The sequence below is a fragment of the Solanum dulcamara genome, chromosome 12 (assembly GCF_947179165.1).
Source record: "Solanum dulcamara chromosome 12, daSolDulc1.2, whole genome shotgun sequence".
Lineage (NCBI taxonomy): Eukaryota > Viridiplantae > Streptophyta > Magnoliopsida > Solanales > Solanaceae > Solanum > Solanum dulcamara.
The window spans coordinates 10,494,988-10,519,816 of NC_077248.1; the positions used below are offsets into that span (position 1 = coordinate 10,494,988).

At 35.6% G+C, this 24,829-nt stretch overlaps 3 protein-coding genes across 3 annotated transcripts; 2 read left to right on the top strand and 1 right to left on the bottom strand.

Annotated features, from left to right (window-relative positions):
• Positions 1-1,362: 1,362 nt before the first annotated feature.
• On the top strand, positions 1,363-5,559 carry LOC129877872 (phosphoinositide phospholipase C 2-like). The gene is made up of 9 exons (XM_055953406.1): positions 1,363-1,945; positions 2,475-2,671; positions 3,089-3,224; positions 3,315-3,560; positions 3,663-3,895; positions 4,224-4,341; positions 4,759-4,911; positions 4,997-5,083; positions 5,168-5,559. The coding sequence occupies exons 1-9, from the start codon at positions 1,622-1,624 to the stop codon at positions 5,462-5,464; spliced, it is 1,791 nt and encodes a 596-aa protein (XP_055809381.1). The 5' UTR covers positions 1,363-1,621; the 3' UTR covers positions 5,465-5,559.
• A 600-nt stretch (positions 5,560-6,159) lies between these two features.
• On the bottom strand, positions 6,160-8,368 carry LOC129877873 (rhodanese-like domain-containing protein 10). The gene is made up of 3 exons (XM_055953407.1): positions 8,008-8,368; positions 7,613-7,895; positions 6,160-6,526 (listed from the first exon to the last, which is right to left on the bottom strand). Exons 1-3 carry the CDS (start codon positions 8,183-8,185, stop codon positions 6,325-6,327), a joined length of 663 nt encoding a protein of 220 aa, XP_055809382.1. The 5' UTR covers positions 8,186-8,368; the 3' UTR covers positions 6,160-6,324.
• A 3,634-nt stretch (positions 8,369-12,002) lies between these two features.
• Positions 12,003-23,551, top strand: LOC129876131 (PHD finger protein ALFIN-LIKE 2-like). Its single transcript, XM_055951467.1, has 5 exons — positions 12,003-12,181; positions 12,250-12,282; positions 18,581-18,803; positions 22,783-22,903; positions 23,110-23,551. Exons 1-5 carry the CDS (start codon positions 12,088-12,090, stop codon positions 23,359-23,361), a joined length of 723 nt encoding a protein of 240 aa, XP_055807442.1. The 5' UTR covers positions 12,003-12,087; the 3' UTR covers positions 23,362-23,551.
• Positions 23,552-24,829: the final 1,278 nt, after the last annotated feature.

Genomic DNA, 24,829 nt, shown 5'->3' on the forward strand with positions numbered 1-24,829 from the left:
CTGAACTTGCATTTTGCCTCATAGACGAAGTTGTTGGGGAAGAAGGCTTTCTTGAATTTATTCCGGAATTGCTCCCAGGTGTTGATGGTACATAGCCCCTTCCCTATCTCCGATTCCTTGCACTTCCACCACAGCATGGCTATCTCTGAGAGGTATAACACAGCTATGTTGATCCTTGTCTCATCACTCTTCACTTTGTTACATTTGAAGTAATTCTCCAAGTGCCAAAGGAAGTTCTCCACCTCTTGTACATTACAGGCACCTTTAAACATAGGTGGCTTAGGAGCCTTAATCTTGGCCTCCTTGTCTGCACCAGACGTCACACATCTTCCACCCTCAACGTCTTTCTTGAGCGCTTTTGTCTCGGCCTTCACGATCTTTATCGTGCTTAGCGCTTCCATGAGCGGACACTCCAAGAAAGTGATAGTCTCCTTCATCTCGTACTTGGCAGCCTTTCGTGCCTCCAACTCCTTTCGGATATTGTCATTATCATCAAGGGTGAAGTCCTTCAAGGTCTTGAACTTGTTCAAGCACTTTCCTAAAATCTTTACGGCCTGCAGGGCAGCATCCACCCTTGCGATCCACTTCATGCCAGGCGTAACGTCCACGGGCTCCTCACCTAGTTCATTATCACTCATCTCCATGGCCAAGGGTGAGTAGGATGTTAGGGCCTTGCTTGGTGTAGGCTTGAGCGACACTTTCTTCTTAGAGTTCTTCCTTCCCCTGCGGGTCTTCTTGCCAACATCTTGCTTGACGTTGGTGGTGGTAGTGACGTTGATGTTTCCCTCACTTATCATATCCCTTAGTAGAACCTCGCCCTGATACCACGTTGTCACCGACTTAGACTTCAACTAAGACCTCTATGCGGCACTTGACAACTTACTCACGAATCTTTCATGATCATGCAAGCTCAAGTAAGCCTTTAAGACTAGATTGCTAAGGGAATGCTTGATTGAAAGAAAAACAAGAGAGCTTTTATGAAGAAGGTTTTATATTGCTTGGAAGAATGCTTGATTTTCTGGGTGGTTTGTTACAAATGAATGCCCCCTCTATTTATACTACTCCTAAGGGGCTTGAGTATAAATAAAAATTATCATACAAGTTCTCACATATTTACAAAGAAGTTCTCTCTGGAAATCTCTACATACTCTAGAGAAATATAAGTCTTCCAAGACTAATCTACAAGGTTCTAGATTTCTCTAGGTCTTTTCAAGAATTTTCTTGGACATTCTAGAGTCTTCTGTTAACCTCTCCAAGACTGTAGATCTTTTCTCCGTCTTCATGATCAAATGGCAGATTATGACAGTCGGCTATGCAAATTACTCTTGAATAAATCACAACAGGGTAATCAAATCATGAAAAAAGTATCTCACTTTTGTGGTGTGCTTTAAATTCTCTGTTGATCAGGTACTCACTTATTAAGCTTGACTAACTCAAAGAAACACCACCTAATTACAGGTTCTTCTTGAGAATTCCACAAAGAAAAATTTCTACTTAAAAGAGTAAAAAAGCTAGCAATTAGCAACCATGACAAATAATCACTACTAGCACAAAGAGGGGGGCGTCTTCATTTCTTTCCCAATTCTCTCTCCCTTTCAGTTTGTAGGCAAATTTGACAGAAATGTCTAAACAAACATACAGAATCTGCTGTTTTCAGAGAAAATTCAAGCTGAAAGAAGCTGAGGCACCTGATGGGATCAAGGACTTGTTTGGAAGATTTTCAGAAAATGGCATCATGACAGCAGAACATTTATGCAAATTCTTGAAAGATGTGCAAGGTGAAGAAAATGTTACAAAAGAAGAAGCTGAATCTGTGATGGAATCTGCACTCAAACTTGTTCATGAGCATCTTAATATTGTTTTCCATAGAAAAGTTCTGAATCTTGATGGATTCTTTCGTTATCTCTTCAGTGATCTTAATGTTTCAATCTCCCCAGACAAAAAGGTACTTTAGAAAATACTACTAATACTCTTTAACTTATTGTTTCTCATGATATATTTTATGTTGCAGAAATCTCATTATATTAGTAATCGTTCCCTTTGCATCAAGCCAAAAAACAGACTTTGATTTGTTTGTTATTGTAAGTTATTATATTGATCTTTGTTGACTAGTAATAGTACTATATCATATAATATGAAACTACGGAGGTCTCTTATTAAAATTTGGCTTTAGGTCACCGAATTTGTGGGGGAAAAGCCAACCATGTATTAAAGGAGATGAAAGTTTATTTTGTACTTGTCTTTATTTTATATGCACTCACTTTTTCCTGCCTTGTAGAAACTGTTTCAGAGCAGTACAAACAAAAGAGCAGCAAATCTGGCTATTGGTTATTGGGAAGAGATTCTGATCTCTCTGTTATTCTTGCAATTTGATTTTTACTGTGGTGCATATGTTCTTTCTCTTCTAACTTTTGTCTCACTATGATGTCCGTGATAATACTAGTTTTTTTTTTGTTTTTTTTTTTGCATTCCAGGTTCACCATGACATGACTGCTCCATTGTCTCACTATTTCATTTACACCAGTCACAATACCTATCTCACTGGGAATCAACTCAATAGTGATTGCAGTGACGTGCCTATTATAAAGGCACTCCAACAAGGCGTACGAGTAATTGAATTAGATATGTGGCCAAATTCATCGAAAGACAATGTGGATATCCTTCATGGAGGGTAATGCTTCACTTTCCTCTCGCGTATTGCAAACTCAGAGTTAAGAGACTACATTATTTTCTCATATGCTTAATGAGTGTTCATTGTTCAACAATATGTTAAAAGAACAAGGGTTATTAGAGGAGATGGTTGCAGAATTAAGCATGCAGCAAGAAAACAAGTAAAGGTCTTAGGTTCACGTCTCACCATCATCCATTGTCGGAAATAATCTCCACGTGCTTAGATCCGCATGTGAAGGGGCGTGTTGAAGATATAATTAAGTATATACAAGTACGCTCTTTCTGATTGCTTAAACGTTTAGATGAGATGATCACATAATTCAACATGTTGCAGTTGAACATTACCTAAGGACTAGCCTTTAACACATTTTTTTCTCTTTCCAACTCCATCTTTTATCGACACCTTTTGAAAATGCAGGACACTGACTCCTCCAGTGGAACTTATCCAATGCTTGAAATCAATAAAGGAACATGCATTTGTGGCATCTGAATATCCTGTAATTTTAACTCTAGAAGACCACCTCACCCCTGATCTTCAGGCTAAAGTAGCTGAGGTGAGCATATTCCTACTATCGAGCATTAGAAACATGTCTCATGATTCGATGTTTTGTTGTGTGATTAACCGTAATTAAGTACATATCTAGATGGTCACTCAAGTATTTGGAGATATACTGTTCACCTGTGGGGCAGAATGCTTGTCAGAATTCCCGTCTCCAGAATCTTTAAAGGGGCGGATTATCATCTCAACTAAACCGCCAAAAGAATATCTTGAAACTAAGAAACCAAGTGAGAAAGATAATGGTTCTCAGAAGGGGAAGAAATCATCAGAGGAGAAAACATGGGGAGCAGAAATTTCTGATATTACACAAAAAATGAGAGCTTTTTCTGAGGTGATCATCATAGAAGTTACTTTTGTATAAAAAATCTGAAGTTAAGAAAATTGAGCCCTTGGTACACTTGCCTATTTTAGACTAAATTAGATGACTTTGCAGAATAAAGAGAATGGAGAATGTCAAGACGAGGAAGCTGATTCTCATCATGAGAACCCCAATATACAGCAGAATACAGCTCCTGAGTATAAACACTTGATTGCTATCCAAGCAGGAAAATCAAAAGGTCCAACAAGTGAGTGGCTAACCGTGGATCCTAATAAGGTGAAACGTGTTAGCTTAAATGAAGAAAAGCTCACAAATATTGCCCTCAATCATGGGAAAGATTTAATCAGGTGAACCAAAATAACAATACAATGATTGGAACTTTGTCATAGTTCTCTGTTCTGTTGTCAACATTGTGTTACGTGTACATGAATACCTATAATATGCTATGCTTTCATATAAAAAGGCAATATCAAATGTCATGGTAAGTATAATCAATATTTCAGAATTTTGGTGTCCTAATTCTGTTTTACTTTTGAAAATTTGGTTGGACCAGAAACGGCTGAAGCCTAACTGTGCATATTGTTGTTTGTTTCAAAAAACAATACATTGTTTTCCTTTCTGGGAGCTGACTTATTTGTCTTTCAACATCTTGCACTGTCGAATTTCTCCATAAAGGTTTACTCAGAGAAATTTGCTGAGAGTATATCCAAAAGGTATGCGAGTCGACTCTTCCAATTACAATCCATTGATAGGATGGATGCATGGAGCTCAGATGGTTGCATTCAACATGCAGGTTCCAACCAATTTCTTTGCTCCTTTGTTCTCATAGAGCATTCATATTTTAGTACTGCTAGTTTGTACTTTTGCGCCTGTACACTCCATTAAAAAAGACATAATACATAAACAAACATTCAAACATGGCCTCATCTGGCAAGTAAACACTCCAACTTTGAGTATGCACATCTAGACACATCAACCCATCTCTTCTGTGATGGTTGAACACTCTATATACAAGATGATCACCTAGACACCTCCAAAATTTATGTGTCACATCGGCATAAGTGTCCACGAGACACAATAGGGATGAGTTAGATATGCCTACTCAAAGTTGGAGTGCTTACTTTCCAGTTGAAGCCTTGAGTGTCTATTTATGTGTTATGTCTTTAATGTATCATTTCTAATGTATAATGTAATTGTCGTCTTGCACCAGGGAAATGGTAGGCCTTTGTGGTTAATGCTGGGGATGTTCAGAGCAAATGGTGGCTGTGGTTATGTCAAGAAACCAGAGCTCCTCTTAAAGGCTGATGCAAATAATGAGGTCCATGATCCTAAAAGGGTTTTATCAGTGAACACTACCCTGAAGGTGGAAGAGATCATATTATTTGAGATATATAAATTCTCTGCGCTTATTAAATATGTAATAAGACTTTGCATTGTTTTATTTTCAGGTGAAAATATACATGGGAAAAGGTTGGCATTTGGACTTTAAACGTACACATTTTGATGCATATTCTCCACCAGACTTCTACGTCAAGGTTGGGCTAATATATATGCATTTGATTTTTAGTTTAAGACGGATTTGTTTCTTTTTCTTTAAATTCTGTTTCGATGTAATGCAGATTGGTATTGCTGGAGTCCCTGCAGATTCAAGAGTTAAGAAAACCAAGGCTATAGAGGACAACTGGATACCGACGTGGGATGATGAATTTGAATTTCCATTGACAGTTCCAGAGATAGCATTGCTTCGCGTAGAAGTTCATGAATATGATATGTCAGAGATCGATGATTTTGGTGGACAAACTTGCATTCCTGTTTCAGAGCTCAGAACAGGAGTTCGAGCTGTGCCTATTTACAATGAAAAGGGAGAGAAATATCCTTCTGTTAAACTACTTATGCGGTTTGAATTTGTAAAATAATGTTTCATGTATTGACTAGAAAACTGCACCTTTCATTGTAAGCTCAAAATATGTACTGGAATTTTAATCATCTATCGGACAGACCATATCCTAAAGTTAGTCTTAAAGTGGCAGAGTTTTAACTGCTTTGTCCGAAATCACAACCATTCTTGTTATGAACGGGTGAGGCTTGCTTAGTTGGTGTTAGACACCTCCATTTCCAAAGATTGGTCGGGGCTTTATAAGTCACGAGATAAGTGGAGAATCACTGATGATCTCCCGAGGATAGAGGATAAAAGCTATGATGCTTGGGTTCTCAATAAAGTTGTCATAGCTGTGTCAGATCCTCCAGAAATGTACTACTTCAGTCACACCTCTGGAGGTACTTTTGGAGAGTGCGAGCAACATAGAATAAGAGAACCACTCTAGTTATGCACTTAAAATTACACAACGTTTTGCATTTCTTGAGCAGGCATTACTTAATACTCCATCCGTTTCAATTTGTTTGTCTTACTTTTTCTTTTAGTCCTTCCTTAGAAGAATATCTGTTTCCCTTTAGCGACTCTTTTCTAAAAACTTTCCACATGACGTATTTAAGACCACAAGATTAAAGGAAATTTTGGTACATTCTACCTATCTTTAATTTAAGATTACATGATTCAAAAGTCTTGTTTACTTTCTTAAACTCCGTGTCAAGTCAAAACCAGACAAACAAATTGAAAAGGAGTTAGTAGTTGAATAAATGGATTGGGAGGACCAAACAATCTTGTGTTGTTATACAAAAGGAGGAAACACTTCAATTCTTATTGGCCTAAGCTTCAACTGCTTAGTCAATATTACAATATCTCCTAAAGATAACAACACCATCATGGCCAATTCTATCAAGTTTCCTTCCCCACAGCTTGTAGTAGTATAAGCAATTGAAGGAAGTAATATGACACACCTCCTATAGTGGCATATTGTAACTTTTCAGTCCCTTCTACTGCTGGAAAATCGCTATCAGAAGAACGGTTAAATCCACCCGCTAACCATGCCAAATTCCTGTATTCTCCTTCATGTAACTTTGAAATAGCCATCGAAGACCTACAAATGCAGCCATAAAGTTCAGAGTTATCCAATATATATCGGAAGCTAATGCACATTGGTAGAACTTTTAGCGTTCTAGAGTTGTAACAGCGGAGAAATACTAACATTATATTATAAACAAAATTAGAGCTGTCATTCACAATCTATGAAGTCCAAAGGAAAGAAAAGACTTTTCTTTTACTCTGCTTTGTATATCAATCAATCAACTATGCCTCAAAAGAAATTAAGCTATCCACAACTTAGTAAGTAAAAATAGTTGTCTATAAATTTTAAAAGGATTGACATAGGAGTAAGAATGACATATCATACCACCAAAAGGGAATGATTGCGATTCCTATATCCTTAGTAAGATGTTTTGGGTTAGGGTCCTAAAAATGAAAAACCTCCATGTAGGAAGCAATTTACTCCCTTGGAAAGTCTATACGGCATGAATCCAAATTATTCAAATAGTTGTCTTCAATTACCGAATGGTTACAAAACAAAAGGCGTAATACATAACTGTGCTGTGCTATTTGACTTGATCTCAACAGACATCTGTACCCTCCAACTTTGAGTAAATATAAGTACACACTTAAATTTGTAAAAAGTTGAACATGTAGACACATATGACGTATATTAATCAGTTTGAGTGTATCTCACGATCAATTGCCACATAGAACGAGTGTGTTTACTTGTTCAATATTATACAAGTTTAAGTACTTATTTGTGCACAATCAAAGTTGGAGGTTATATATATATATATCAGCAAAGGACAAATCAAAATGCACGTTTATGTATTATGCCAAAACAAAATGTTAGATTCGCTTCGGGCTGTGTGCCTTCATATGAACGAAAGCAACCGGTAAAATGAGGAATCTCTTATGTATTAAAACGAAAGTTTCTTATTAGACAAAAAACAAAAAATAATAATTTGTAATTGGACTAAAAAACAAATTCTCCCGTAAACATGATAAATAGCCATTTATCAGCCGTTATAGTTGAAAATAAGCAGGGAGTTGCAAATTTCATTGGTGAAACTTGGAAAACAGGATCAGTGAGCGCTATTTCTACGAAAACAACAGCTTGATTAATTACATTACTAACCTTAGTCCTTCACCACAAGCCACGAGGACCTTAGCATTATCCTTATCAGGAATTTTCTGCTCAACTTGCTTAACAAATTGATCATTGATCGTGGTAAAATTCTGTCCAGTCCACAGCCCAATATAACCAAAATGCACCCACTTCTTCAACAAAGTAATAGGACTATTATCCATATCCTTCAAAAAAAGGGGCACATGTAATGAACCCGAAACACACGCCTTCTCTCTCTCCCATTCTGGCCTAATGTCGAGCAAAATATATCCTTCCCCTTCCATCGCTGTACCTGCAGAAACGGAGTCAGAATTTTAACTTTCTGGATTCTAATATTTAATGATTTTTTCAATATAAATATATAATTTGAGCAAAAGTTACTGAGTTAGACCGAATCACTGTACCTGCTTCTTTGGGTAATATGGGACGGACTTTACCGGACTGTATTAGCTGCTGGGCGTTGAGGGAAACTGCCTTGATTCTCAGAATTGTTGAGCGTTGATGAGAGAAAGTGGAAAAGGATGGGAATTGAAGGTGTTTGTTGTACTTTAAAATGGAGGATTGTAGTTGAATTAATGCCATTTTTACTTCTTTCTTGCCTTTTGCACTCCTGAATCTGCACCTTATCCTGGAACAACTTGTTTAGTTTGGACTTTACCTTATCATGTTTGATTTTTTTTCTTATATATATATTCTCTCCTTCTAAATAAAACAGAGAGATGAATATATAAGACAATAATGACTATGAGTGGGAGGAGGGGCAGTATACTTACTACCAAAAGTTGTTATGAAATGATGAGTACCCTTTATTAAATTGGAAACTTTCAAAAAGTCTTAAATATAATTCCTTAGCCATAGTTTTACTAGTTATAATTTGTAGCTATACTTTTATTTGCTATGCATTTGTAATTTTTCACAAATTTCAGAGAAAAAAATACAAAACAAATTGATTTGTATCAAAATAAAATACGTATTAAGAGGGCGAGGCGAGCGAGATTGAGAGAGAGGGGAGAATGAATACATGTTGTATTCATAGTATAACGAATATAAAAATACAGAATACAAATCCAGTTGAATTCAAATTTAGTTTTTCGAATATTTCAAATACAATCAATATAAAATACAAATCTCTCACCTATATTTGATTGGATATAATTGATACATAATACATTTGATAGAGAGGATGAATGCATATTGTATTCGTACGAATACAAATATATTTGATACAAAATACAAATATAGTATTTTCGAATACAATTGATATAAAATACAAATATCTCATCTATATTTGATTGAATACAATTGATACATAATACATTTACTTATTGGCAGGGGAGAGGGAGAGAAAGAGAGAGAGGAGGGCAGTGGGAGGACAGGCAAGGGAGAGAGGGAGAGAAAAGAGAGAAATTTGAAATAAAAACAACATATAGTGGTTTATTTTAATTTTTTTAAACTATAATTGTGTTCCATAAATATGTTGGAATTCTTGCCTTGTTCCATAATTTTACCTTATTAATACTCCCTTCGTCCTAATTTATGTGACATCTTTTGGATTTCGAGATTCAAATAAGTCTCTTTTTTACCATAAAATTTTATAAATCTTTTAAATATTTTGAATTGTCAATTATGGTGATTTGTAGTACTTTTTACGTACTTTACAAATATATAAATTTCATTTCAAAATATTTGAAGATTCCATTTGCAAATTCTCGATTAAATTTAAACTGTTTGACTCTCAAAAAATAAAAAGTGTCACATAAATTGGAACAGAAGGGGTAATAATTATTAAGGTTTCTTTGTTCGAAATAAAATTATTTTTGATCAAAAATGTTTTACCTTAAAGTGCAAATTTTTAATGCAGATGCTGATTAGTCGCTCATTAATAGAATTTAAGTAACTTTGACTCAAACTATGACGGAAAATGACCTAAAATATCCTTGAACTATTGAATTTAATACAAAAATACCCTTCGTTAACCTTTCGGCTCTAGAATGCCTTTTACGTCAACCTATTGGCCCTGAAATATCCTTATTTTTTGACGGCCAGAATAAAAATATAATTAAAAATCTCACTTATTACGTGGCATGATTTCATTGGTGTGTTTTATAATTAACCTAAACCAATTAAATTCCAATTCAAACCCGGATTCATTTAATACCCGCCCCACCCATCATTTTATTATTTATTTTAAATTTTATTTGTTCTTCAAATTATTGTTCATTTTCTTCATAGAACCCAACTATAAAATTCATCCAAGTCACCGTAATTCATCTTCGAAACCCTCCAAAATTAAAATACATCTTCACAATGACGCCGAGAACATATATATCAAAAATTTGATATTTCCATTAGAGGTTCATCCGAGCTTCAATGGTGTTCAACATATTTTAAACCAATTTTTCTTCTTCTTAATATTCAACTACTTTTCAAATACAATATCAATCAGATTCAAGCTCAAAATCGTATATTTACTAAAATAAATTTAGTGAATAAGATGAGGAAAAAAAAATTTGAAAGAAATTATTGAAACTCCATTTATGAAGCCGGAGAATTTCGCATTTCGTTTTCAAAATTGGAGAACTAAAGTTTGTAGATTACCTATCCATTATTGAAATCGTTTTGAAAATCATGTATTTTACTTAATTTTAGATTTACTTATTAATTTGGGGATATATTTAAAGAAAAATTAAAATCACCATAGGAGAATTTGAAAAAGCTTGAAGAACACCCAAATTTATGAGAATCAAGCTTTTTTCCTTGTAGTTTAATGAAATTTTTAGGCGGGGCGGGTATAGGGTTATTAGGTGGATCCGGATTTGGGTTGATATTTAATTAATTTAGGTTAATTGTAAAATACACCAATAACATCATGACACGAATAAATGAGAAATTTAATTCTATTGTTAAATGTGGCTGTAAAAAATAAGGGTATTTCAAGACCAATAGGTTGACGTTAAGGGTATTTTAGAGCCAAAAAATTAACAAAGGGTATTTTTATATCAAATTCAATAGTTCAAGAATATTTTAGGCTTTTTTTGTTTAATTTATATTGTTTAAATCTAATTTGGACAACTTTAGATTATTATCAAAAATCTAATTTGGACAGATTACATGCACCTATGGTGTTGGGGCTTTGGCTTGATTAGTGTAAGTGCGTAACTATACATGACACACCAACAAATTAAGCACCCTATCATAACTAACTTAAGAAGGTGATCCAAGACATATAGTAAGTTCATTAAAAATTCGTGAGCCTAACTTTCCAAAGTTAATTTCTTTTAAGTTCACTGAATTTTAAGTATTTATTATTCCATCTGATTCAATTTGTTTGTTTTAATTTGACTAGAGACATAATTTAAGAAAATAAAAAAAGATATTAAATCTTTTAGCTGAAATTAAAAATATATGTAATGTATCAAAATGCGCTTTGAATTTTATGGTGTTAAATATAGGGTGTTGAATGTAAAGAGTTACTTTTTCAGTTTCAATTTATTTCTCTTAATTTAACTTGATACGAAAGTTAATAAGATTTTTGAATCATCATGTGATTTTAATTAAAGTTAAGTATAATGTATCAAAATGTCTTTTAAATATCACAAATGAGATATTAAAATTAAATAATTGTAAAAAAATATTCTTTTAAAATAAATTAAAAAGAAAAGTAATAAAAATATTAAACAAAGGAAAAGTAAATATATATAGAGATTTTTGTTTAAACAGACTAAAAGGAAAGAAATACAATTTTTTTGGTCCTAATTTATGTAATCTTGTTTGATTGGCCACCGACATTAAAAAATATGAGAAGATTTTACAATATTTCAAAGTTATCTTTAAAATAAATAAAATTTTAAATAAAATAGTACACTTTTAATGATTTTTTTTCAAATAAATGTGATCTAATATAAATAAAATATTAATAGTGTCATTAAACATTTGCCAAATAAGATTATTGTAAGGTTATAATCTTTTTGAAACCAAAGAGGCATATAATACCAAAAAAAAGAAGAAGAAAAAAGGCATTCTATGTGACTATTGTTTCTGTTTTCTTTTCTTTTATTGTGCAAGAAAAATAAATTCCAAAATTGTGCAAGTTTATCTTAATAACTTTTTTAATTTAAAATTAAGAATTATATCTTTGCTGCTAAAAAATAGAGTTTTGGTCAAGTTTCTTACAAATCTAACAAAATATTCGGCTGAATATATTATAGATGAATTTCGAAAAAATATTCGAGTTTAAATAGAAAAAAATTATTTTATTGTTTTACAAATCCGACAAATATAATTGGTCAAAGAACTAATTTTTTATTTTTCCAATACATTCTCACGTTAAAACATTTACCAAAAAAAACTCAGCTCTGTCCAAATTCAATTTCATTCCATATATAATTTTTTTCTCTTTCATTAAATCTGTATTTAAAGATCAGTTTTTTCCTGATCTTCCTTTATTTTGCTGAAGATCTCAATTTATTTATTTTTTGAAAAAAATGTCATCAATTGCTTCAAGTCCGAAGACTGTAGAAGAGATCTTCAAAGATTATAGCGCTCGTCGTTCTGGAATAGTTCGAGCTTTAACACATGGTACTTCCTTTGAATTTTTCCCCTAATTTTTGGAATTTTTCTAAAAAATTGATTTGGGTTTGTTGCAGATGTGGATGAATTCTATAATCTATGCGATCCAGGTAAATTTTTCAGTTAATTTATCTCTGTTGGTATCTTTTAGATTGATTGATTTGCTTGCTGAGCTTTGGTTTATTTAGTCTATTGAGTGAATTTGCCATTGTCTTAGTTAGTAGTGGAATGAAACAGGAGATTCCTATAATCAGCTCCAACTAATTTGGAATTGAGTGATGTTTGATTGATTTTTCCTCAAATATCTGTAATTGACAGCATTTTTCAGTTTAGTCACCGTGATTCATTTGGTTCTCTCGAAATTTTCAGATTGGATTTATTATTGGGATTTGGGTTACAGTTGAATTGACTGTGGATGAACGGTTGTTGAAACAAAAATCACAAGAAATTAGTTTCCTTGGAAAATATTAGAAGTGCTAACATTATTGTGATGGGTTCCTAGAATATTGAATGGAATTTTGATAACGCGGGATTGCCTAAAGAGCAAAATTCAGAAGAATTGCTCTTGAACAGCTTTCCCAAGAGCCCTAGATTTAGAGAGAGTAAAGAGAGAATTTCTATTGGTCTTTGTGAATTACAAAAACTGATCACAATAGAGCTACAAGTCTGTTACTTATATCGGAAGAAGTTCAGGAAGTTAGTTTTAACTAACTCCTCTTCTAACAGCTTCTAACCGACTTCTGTAGCACGTGCCAGTCACGTGACTCATTAACTAACTAACTAATAGTGACTAAACAAGGGAAAATAAAGGAAAATTAGGAGAATTGGGACAAATTACAATAGGATCATAACAATACTCCCCCCATCACAACATCCTTGTCCTCAAGGGTGGAATTGAGGAAATTGCTGACAAAAAGTGTGATGAGCTTCCCAAGTGCTATCTTCTGCAACTTTATATATACCCAATCAGCAATGTTGTAGCACCTGTCAGTTCTACCCTTATCAGCCTGAGCTTTCATTCTACATTGAGCCTTGATTAGACAATCCTTGAGAGACCTCAAAGTAGCTTCCCTTGCCATCAAGCTTCTGTCAACAACATACAGTTGAGAGTCAAAAGCTAAGTAAGGTAAGAGGGGTGGCGGTGGTTTACCATATACCACTTCATATGGGGTCATCTTGATTGAAGAATGTAAGGTGGTGTTGTACCACCACTCAGCCAAAGGTAACCACATAGGCCATTCCCTAGGCTTTTCAAATGTCATGTATCTGAGGTAACCCTCTAAGTACCTGTTAACCACTTCAGTCTACCAATCTGTCTGTGGATGGTATGCAGTGGCAGTCAAAAGAGAGACCTTTTGGAGAGTGAAAAGCTCCTTCCAAAACTTGCTTGTTAAGACAACATCTCTGTCTGAGACAATGGACTTAGGCATGCCATGTAGCCGAAAAATCTCATTCATGAAGAGTTGAGCCACATCCAAAGCTGAATATGGATGTTTAAGAGGTAAGAAGCGAGCAACTTTACTTAATCCATCCTCCACCACAAAGATCACTTTCTTTCCCACAACAGGAGGTAATCCTTCAATGAACTCCATTAAAATGTCTTGGCAAACTCCAGTAGGGATGGACAAAGGTTGTAACAGACCAGGATAAGAAACATTCGCCTCTTTGCATTGTTGACACACATCACATTGCCTCACAAATGCATACATTTCCTGTTTCATCCTTTTCCAAAAAAAAAATAAATCTTGTCTCAACCTCTGTAGAGTTGCTTTGATCCCTGAATGACCACCTAAAGCACTTCTATGATATAAAGTCAAAAGCTTCTTCCTCAGAGCTTCATTACATCCACCATTAATCTGCCCTTCCTGCTCAAAACATCAACATGATATTTAAGATAAGGCTTGTGTGGAAGTCCAGCCTGAATGGTCTGAATCAGTTTCATCTGTGTAGAATCTGTCAACCAAGATTGTTTAACTTCTTCTAAAAGATCAGAATGATCCCCAGATATGCTGTTAAGTTGTATAGGACCATCTATTCTGGAAAGAGCATCAACCACACTGTTCTCTTTTCCTTTCTTGTAATCAATGCTGTAGTCATATCCCAACAACTTGATCAACCATTTCTGTTGACTAGGTGTAGTAATCTTCTGCTCCAACAAGTACTTTAGGCTATGATGACCAATCTTGCCCAACACAAAATGCCTACCCAGTTGATATGGCCTCCATTTCTGAACTACTGATACCAAGACAAGGAGTTCCCTCTCATAAATTGACAGAGCTTTATTTTTATCACATAACCCCTGGCTGAAAAATGCAATAGGTTTCTTCCCTTGAGTCAGCACGGCTCCTATGTCTCCACCTGAGGCAATTCTTGGGAAAATCAGGACGAACAAGTGTTGGTGCTGAGATAATATGGAGTGCCTCAAATGTTGTGCTGCCCCCCCCCCCCCAACCCCCCAAATGAAAACTTGCTCTTTTTTAACAGATCATGCAAAGGTCTTGCAATGCTTCCATAGTCCTTTATGAATCTCCTATAGCAGCCAACAAGGCTTAGAAAACCATTGTTTGATAGTCATTGGTAAAGGACAGTTCACCACTGCTTTTACTTTGTGTGGATCCATAGCTACACCTTGTTCAGAGATAATATGACCTAAATAGTTAATCTCAGACACACCAAATGCACACTGTGCTTGACAAATTGGGTCTAATCTCTCAAAATCTTAAAAGTGGTTCTCAAATGGATTACATGGTCAGACATAGTTGGACTATATATGGTCAGACATAGTTGGACTATATACTAAAATTTCTTTAAAAGACGCCAGGATGAACTTCCTAAGGTGCTTGTGAAAGATCTGGTCATGAGACTTTGGAAGGTTGAAGGTGCATTTGTCAAGCCAAATGGTGAGTTCTAAAAGTAGTTTTGGGAATATCAGGTTCAAACATCTTGATCTGGTGGTAGCCAGATCTCATATCCAACTTAGTGAAGACTCTAGCACCATGTAATTCATCAAGTAATTCTTTAATAATAGGGATTGGAAACTTATCTTTGACTGTGAAATCATTCAATTGCCTGTAGTTCACACTTCACACACATTCTCCAAGATCCATCCTTCTTCTTCACCATTACAATGGGAGAAGAGTAGGGACTGGTGATGTGTCTGATGACTCCTGAGCTTAGCATTTCATCCACCACTTTTTTTTTTGAATTTGGTAAATTTGTATTCATCAGCATTCAGGGCTATGCTGGCCACCTACAAAAATTTACAAAAAAGAGTCATGGATACTTACAAGGATCCTATAAAATCCACTAATTGAATTTCTTCTTCTACATTCTGTTCTTTACACCAAGAACCTAACATAGTAATAACTTTCCACTTAATCTTCTGTACAGAGCATTCTTTCCCTTGAAAAATCCTCTTTCATCCACCAACTTTTCCATTTCATCTTTCTGAATAGTAGGATATCTGTAGGGTCTGATATTGATAGGTGAAGTCCTTTCTTTTAGTGTGATCCTGTGGTCATGGCTCCTAGAAGGAGGCAACTCTTTAGGAACCTCAAACAAATCCTGGAATTTCTGCAACAGATCCTGGACTTCTTCATGTGCCTCTTCATCTTGAGCTACTTCAACTACTTCAAGTGAGAATAAGCTAGCACCTTCTGGTGATGGTTCCTCTCTGAATACTCCTACTGAGACCTTGCAAAGTTCCAGTGGTTTGGCCAACAACTTAGCCATTCCGTCTTGCTGAACTTATTTGCAGGGGGTTGCATGCCCCTCAAGGAGACCTGGTGACCCTTTACACTGAACTCCATTTTGAGCTTCTTGAAGTTCCATAGAACATCAACTAAAAAGATTAACCACTTAATTCCCAACACCATATTTCACTCTCCTATAGGTAAAGTCAACATATTTGATTCAATAGTGACCCCTTGCATCTTCCATGTCAAGTTCTCGCAGACATAATTGCTTTGGACCTTCTTTCCATTAGCTATGGACACATAAAAAGGTGAGATAGTGGTCAGCAAACATCCCAATCTCTTGGTTGTATCTAAGTCCAGAAAGTTATGTGTGCTTCTAGAATCTACAAGACCTGGATAGTCTTTCCCTCAACAGAAACAGTGACCCTCATGGTTCTAAAGTCATGAAGCCCATTCATGGCATGAACTGAAACATGAGGTAAAATAGCCCCTTCATGTCTCAAAATTTTGGCCCATCATAGACAAAAGTTCAACAGTATCCATCATGACATCTTCTTCCCTATCCTCCATAGTCTCTTCTCCCTCTTCTACCTCCATGGGAAAAGTTATCTCTTCCCTTTACAAACATGACCAGAAGAGTATTTTTCATCACAATTAAAACACAACCCTTTACTCCTCTCATCCATCGCCTTAGGTGTTAGCAATTTAGCATTTCTGAAGTTATTTTTGGGGACAATATTTGGTTGTGGTTTGGTAAATGATTGAGTATTTCTAGCTGGCAGGTTGTAATTTTGGACAAAAGAAGAGTTGACTGGGGGATGATCTGGAAAAAGTCCTTGGAATAGGTAAGACTGCAGAAGGTGTAAACACCTGTCTCTGCACTACCAAGGTTTGCTCTTGGATTTTTGCCAAACTCATAGCCTTAGATAAAGTTCTAGGACCCATCATCTTCACAGGAACACCAATTTCAGGTTTCAAACCCCTAACAAAACAACTCACTACATAATGTTCTGATAAATCCACTCTAGTCAACAATTCATCAACGATATATATATAGTCTTGAACAGAGCTTACCAGTCTCAAGTCTTTGAAGTTTCCCATTGGATCATCAAAAAGTTCAGTCCCAAATCTCGAGTATAGACACTGAACATACTCATCCCATCTTGGTCATTCCCTCGTTAATCTACCCCCTCATGTAAGCTTGATGCAACTGCAATGCTTTGCCCTCTAGACTGCATGATGCTAGTTTCACTTTCAACTCCTCAGGAGTCTCATCCACATCGAAAAATTGGTCACACTTATACAACCAATCCCATAACCCTTCGCCATCAAATTTTGGGAATTCTACCTGAAAATTTCTAGTTGACACCTGATAATTCCTGTCTGCCATTACCGCGACCTTCCTGGGTATCCTCGCCATTCCCTTGTGGGGGATTCGCCCCACCATTCTGATTCTCTATCAACAACCTCCTAATTTCAATCATGGCTTGATCGACACATTCATCAACAACTTGTCAAATTCCAGACATCGAGTTGACTACTCCTTCAATAGATCCTTTGAGAGTGTCAACCTCTTTGCAAATTTCCTGCATTCGAGTGTTATGATCCCCCATGGCTATGGTCAGAGAATTGAAAGCTCTGATACCACTGATGGGTTCCTTGAATATCAAATGGAATTTTGATAACGCGAGATCGCCTAAAGAGGAAAATTCAGAAGAATTGCTCTTGAACAGCTTTCCCAAGAGTTCCAAGTACCCTAGATTTAGAGAGAAGAAAGAGAAAGAATTTCTATTGATCTTTTTGAATTCCAAAAATTGATCACAATAGCTACAAGTCTGCTACTTATATTGGAAGGAGTTCAGGAAGTTAGTTTTAACTAACTCCTTTTCTAACAGCTTCTAACCGACTTCTGTAGCATGTGCCAGTCACGTGACTCATTAACTAACTAACTAACAACAGTGTATTCAAAGGCGCGCTTAAGCCCTGAAGCGAGGCTCAAAACGTGTTGAGCGCTTCGCCTCGCTTTATGTGCGCTTTAGTTTCGTCATCAAGGTTAAGGCAAACTTTTCCTTGCCAATGAGCCTCTTCTGAAGAAGTGACACTAAACAATTGATATTTCACTTTATCATAATTTTTTCACTTTATCATAATTTTTTTTCAATTTCTTTGGTCGTATATTTTTCATTCATGTTTATAATTATTAGTCTTGACTAAACATATATATTTGTATTTTTCTCACCCTTTGCGCCTTTTGTCATTAAAGCCTACACTTTATTTGCACTTTGCGCTTAAAGCCCCAATGGACCTTAAAGCCTTTTGCGCATTTCGCCTTTGATAACACTAACGGTGACTAAACAAGGGAAAATAAAGGGAAATTGGGACAAATTACAATAGGATCATAACATATTGTTATTTTGATAGTTGATAAATTCACTTTTTCCAACTTTGAAACCCGGAGAATAATGAGCTTACTTCGCTGATCTTTTCCATTAAATACCTGACCTGGCTTATCAACTAGGACCGGCTTTCATGCTTTGTGCCTACTACACAAAATGAAACAAAAAATTGGATCTTTAAAATGTTTTACTTGGCCTTCTGTGACTTATTTAGTTTTTGTAAATTTAGAAAAAAGTACTTTTGTGTGCTAAATTTGTATGGTCCTGACTTTTCTGATAGATTGTTGTGTTATTCATGTTTTATTACTTGGGTGTAGAGAAAGAAAATTTGTGCCTATACGGACATCCGAATGAGACCTGGGAAGTCAACCTTCCTGCTGAAGAAGTCCCACCTGAGCTACCAGAGCCAGCTCTAGGAATAAATTTTGCCAGGGATGGGATGAATCGGAGAGATTGGCTTTCACTGGTTGCCGTGCACAGTGATTGTTGGTTGCTTTCCGTGGCATTCTTTTTTGGAACTCGTCTTAACCAAAGTGAAAGGTACACTTGATGTTGCTTGGAATTGGGATAAATTGGTATACATAGAAATGCAAAATGCTTTTAAGAAATGCAGGTCCGGTCTCCACTCTTTCTCTTTATCTAGCTGCGATCTACCTGATCTCTCTCTTTACTGTAATACAAACTACAGTAATATTTTTCTTGACTCTTAAAAGAAATAGGTTAATTTTTCTGTATTGGTTATCTCTCTGTGACTCCCTTATGGTTCCTGCTATTCTTTTGTTGCTTATGCTAAGAAATTTGATAGTTATTTTATCAATAAAAGTAAAGTCGCTAACTGGCTTTGTTTTATCAATATGTAAGTAAAGGTGCTAACTGGCTAAAATCGAATGTTTTAGTGGTTAAGGAACTGACTTTAGCAGGAAAGGGGGTGTCCCATAATCCTGCTCTAAGATTCGTTTTTGGTTCTGCGTGTTTTTGAAACCTCTATATATTTCATTCAATTTGAACTTATTTTGATCCATCAGTGGTGAATAGTATGTATCTTAAGCCTTTGGGTTCTCTATATCTCACACTTGCTCCAAATTGTTCACTACCCAGCGCTAGTAAAAGTTATATTTTAGTCTTAAATTTATAAAAGGATCTCATATATGTAGCTTTCTTCAGATTTGCTAAATCAGAGAACTCTAAGCAAGACTTGATGCAAGGAATCTATGGCATTTGCCTTATGCATCAATAAGTAACAAGAATGTGCAGGATTGGATAGCAACATTTTCAGTGTTAATGTGGATGACAACATCAAACGAATTGGCCGAGTTGATGGGATGTAAGTTGAGAAATTCCCTATTGTTTATTTAGGGCTTCCACTGTGTTCTAAGTTGATGATCAAAGGATTTGGCAAGGAGTTTTAGATATATGTGCTAAGAAGCTAGCCCCCAGAAAAAAAACAGTGCCTATCCTTTGTTGGGTCGCTCACTTTAATTAATGGTGTATTGGATAGAGTTCCTACATATTTGATGTCACTTTTTCCCATTCCTAGCTGTGTTGAAAAGACCATGAGAAGTCTGTTTCGACCGTTCTCGAATTCCGGCCGGCTTTTCTTTCAATCGGCGGAAGGCTCACACATACTAGTAATGCAAGTGCGCAGTGAGCGTATTAGCCCCCTTGGGCATGCTCTTTGTACAAGCAAGCCACTCGTTCTGTCGTCTCATTTCAGCTTTAGCTACAACACTGCACTGGTCGATACGCACCGGTAGACCAAGACTTGAACGGATAGAATCGTACTGCCACTGTCGATGCCGGACCCGAAGTGCCCGGCACGCACAATCCTATCCTACGAGTCCGAGATTACCCCTTTCACTACGGGAAAGTCAAATCATTTCTTTTTTATCGGAGCTCAGTTCGGGTACCCCATTTCTTAGGTCTCTGACCGCTGCCGCTGCTGCTTCTGCTACGGCAGAGGATGGTGGAAAAAAGACTAAGGTGTGTGACATCCAGCAGGGTGAGCGATAGCGGCTCCTGTTTACTAATAGATTTGCCGCCGCTAGTATAACAAAAGAAAGCACATAAGGATCCAAACTTATTGCGGCCTGCCCAGAATGCCCATACAGACGTCGGTGGATCAGAAGGAAATTTTGAAAGGAAAAAGTTCCTTTTTGTTAAGTGGCAGAAAGTTATGAAGGATAAGAAAACTGATGGTCTAGGAGTTACAACAACAACATACCCAGTGGAATCCCACAAGTGGGGTCTGGGGAGGATAAAGTGTACGCAAGGTAGAGAGGCTGTTTCTGAAAGACCCTCGGCTTAAAAGTACCTATTCCAAGAAAGAGAGAGCAACAATATATATATATACCATATCAGCTAAAACAAAAAGCGCTACAAATTCTACAAGACAAGAACAATATTAATAGCAAGAAAATGTTAGTCAGATGGCAGTAACAACACATCTAAACTGGCACGCCGAGGCCTAAGACCGTCACAGGACAATACCACACTTTACCCTTGCTAGCCTTCTTTCCTTACTAGCCTTCTACCCTAATACGCGACCTCCACTCCTTTCTATCTAAGGTCATTTCCTCGGTGATATGAAGTTGCGTTATATCCTGTCTAATCACCTCTCCCCAAAACTTCATAACAAGAGTTTGTTATTCAAATGGCTGTGGAGGTAAAATGAAAATGAAGAGGAAATGAGGAAGCAGCTTATCGACACCACATATGGTAGAGAAGTATCTTGGACACCCTGTGCAGTGTCCATGCCTTCAAAAGCTAGATTATCAGAGCACATAAGTTGATTATGGCCTAAATTTCTGATGTTTTATTTTATTGAAGGTTGGAAATTGGAGTTGAATCAAGTTCTGAACAGATTTTTCTCTGGAGATGATAAACTGATGAACAAAATTTCCTACATTGTATAGTTTAAGAAGGAATAAACAGTGTGCAGTAGCAAGTGTATGTAGAGTGGCATACATGGGAATAATAGAGTTTCAGTTTCAGGAGAAACTTTAATGATTGGGAAGTTCACGAAATTGGTCAACTTCTACATTAGTTGGAGCCTTTGATCGTTGGTGCTAGTAGATTTGGACAGATGGAAATGATGGCAAATATTCAGCAGATAGTTGTTATAGTCTATTGCTAAAACTAATAGGCCACTGGGATTTAATTTGACCATAAAAGATGTAATGGAAATCACAAGCACCACCTGAAGTAGCTTGTTTTTGTTGGATTGCAGCTAGAAATGCATGTTTAACTCAAGATATGTTGCAGATAGGGGAATTCCTTTGTGCAATAGATGCTTTTTCCATGAAAATTCTCATTAATCTGCAGAACATCTGTTTTTCCTTTGCAGTCATACAAAACAGTTATGGGATCTGTTGCTGAATATGATTGGTGAAAGACCTATTGATTTGTTGGTGGAATAAAAAGGTCAGGAATAATCTGAAGCAAAGTTGGAAAGCCATATCTCTTTGCATCTTTTGGACCATTTGGTTGGAAAGAAATAACTGATGTTTTGAGAATCAGAAGAATTATTTAACTATTGCAAAAATTGATGTCTTCAAAATCTATAATTTTGGTGTAGGGTAAATATCGAGTCTTAGTTCAGTACACAGGTTTTATAGAAGTTTTAAGATTAACAGATACAGCTATACTGTATTATACTGTAAATATAGATATCTTCAAAATCTATTCTTTTTTTCCTGGCATAATCTGCTTGATATTTCAATTTCGTTTTGCAAACTCAAGTTGCTTAGCTACTTTAAGTTTAAAAGGGCGTGTAATAGTCAAGAAAATTAATTTAGTTATATGTTAGGATATTCTTGATACATTATATTTGTTTAGCTTAATAGTATAGCAACATTCTGCCTAATTACAAATTTCGGTGTATCTGTAATTTTCTTTATTTAATACGTCCTCCCTTCCAGTTTATGTGAACTTATTTGACTGGTGGAGTTTAAGAAAAAAGGGAAGACTTCTTAAATTTGTGTCATAATATTTGTGTGGCCATAAGACTTTTGAAAGCACATATAAGGGATTAGCGACTCTGCTAAGTGGTAACACGATGTATAGACTGACAGTCTTAAACATGTCATTACATTTGTGGGGCTATAAAAGATTATCATTACGGATAAAAATGGGAAGTTTGAGTTGAATTGTTTCCAAATTTAGAGAGAGGTTGTTTTTGGAATAGGTTAAAAGGAAATAGGGTAACATAATCTGGAATAGAGGGAGCAACTTTTTTACAAGTAACCTTCTTTATGTATCTTTACAACTTTTTTACAAGTAACCTTCTTTAAGTTTTCTCTTCTACTTTCTTTTTGTAAGTTGGCTACTGTCGGGCAAAAAATCCAATTTTGTCTTAGTTTTTATGTTTACTCAATGAGTGTTTGGGTTATTATATATTACAAAGTTTATCTCCTAGTTTCTGCTATTCGACAAAAGGAATGTGCATAATATGATGTGGTTTCTCAATGTTTAAGAAGGAAAAAAGAATTATTCTGGCTTTCAATTGTTGCTTCTTGTGTAGGAAGCGTCTATTCAGCATGATCAATGAACTCCCAACGGCTTTTGAAATTGTGGCAGAAAGAAAGCATGTAAAAGAGAAGCCCACTGCTGATAGTGGAAGCAAATCTCGTGGTAGTATGAAGGTATTACTTTCTCTCTGTTGTTCCTGAATCAGTGGTGCATTTGTATTAATATGCTTACTGTAAGATCTTCAGATTATTAATGCTCGAGATTAAGACCATTAAACTCTATATGGAGTTCCTTGTAGTTTCTCTTTCAGTATGTCCTGATTTAACATTTGTGTTTTTTTAGTCCCTGGCCACTCAAAATCTTCTCTTACATTCTGTAGAAATCTACTGATGGTCAGGCCAAAAGCACACCAAAGCTTGCAGATGAAAGTTACACGGAGGAAGAAGAACATGGTGAGACACTATGTGGTAGCTGTGGTGGGAATTATAGTGCTGATGAATTTTGGATCGGCTGCGACATCTGCGAGAGGTGGTACCATGGGAAGTGTGTTAAGATAACACCTGCTAAAGCTGAGAGTATAAAGCAATATAAGTGCCCGTCGTGCAGCTTGAAGCGGAGCAGAGTACAGTAGCTGTTTCATGAAACCATAAATGCTGTTGCTCTGACCATTAACACTGAATAGTATAGCAATCTTACATTTGTGATTGAAATCCTATTGTGATGTTTCCTTACATGACGCTTAGAAAGGAAATGTAATTTACCTTCTTCCGTTAATCCATGTTTCAATGTTAGCCCCATATATAGAAAAACTTTTTAAGTTATTGTAAAGACAAATCTTCTGCCAAAAACTTACTGTTGTCTGCCTATAATTAAAAAGATCAAAATTTTATTTGTGGTGTCTACTTTAAGATTTCAAACATTGCAACATGCAATCATTATATCGCAATAACGTAGTACTATTTCAATATCATTTTTTTTATTTTTTATTCAGTGTTCAGCACCTGCATTGAAGCTCAACTAATCTGAATTTGCATGGTGTAGGGTCGCATTTGGATGAAGCGCTATTCGATATCATTATTATATCAACTTATCAAATTCTTGAGTCAAATTTTATTATTCTAACTTAAAATTGTACTTTTTCATTGGAAATTTGTATTGTTAATATTTCTTTTTTACTTTATAAGCTATACATCCAAAAAATAATAATTAGAAAAGTAAATTTTAAATAAAAATATATCTTATTATTTTTTTTAATTTTTTTAAAATTAAGCCTCTTTAAAATTTGCCATTGATGGTGTTTGGTAGGAAGGAAAATGTTTTCCGGAAAATATTTTTCTATTTTTTCATGTTTGATTGGCTTAAATGTTTTCCAAATCAACTTATTTTCCTCAAATTTAAGGAAAATGACTTTCCACCATAAATTAAGGATTTTTTTTTCCAAAACTCTCCTCCAACCTCAAATTACAGCCTTTTTCCTTACCCCCACCCGCAACCCCGACCCTTCCCATCCAAACAAATTAAAATTTTTAAAATTTCTTTTTTTAAAATTTTGAAATTTCCCCCAATCTCCGACACCAGGTATCCCCGACACTGCTATCCCCAAACCAGCCCCAATCCCCCTACCCTCCAAAAAAAATAAAATTTTAAAAATTTATTTTTGAAAAATACTTTAAATTTTTTTTAAAATTCAATTTCCCTACCCCTCCCCACCCTTACCACCATGACCCTCTCCCTCCATACACACAAAATTAAAAAAAATTTAAAAATTTATTTTTGATTTTTTTTTTAAATTTTGAAAAATTCATTTTTTTTACCTCATACCTAGCTCGACCTCCCTACTAGCCCCCCTCCCCCACCTCAACCCAACCCCCCCTTCCAAAAAAATTATAAGTTTATTTTTGAAAAATATTTCAAATTTTAAAAATTTTATTTTTGTGTACCCCACCCCTACCCCGACCACCCTATAATCCCCTCCCCCCCCAAAAAAAAAAAAAATTAAAAAAATATATTTTTTAAAAAATCAAATTTCGATTTGAAAGTTTGGATGAAAGGTTGGATTCCAGTTCGAATGCCGATTCTCGCATCAGGAATCGAGGTTA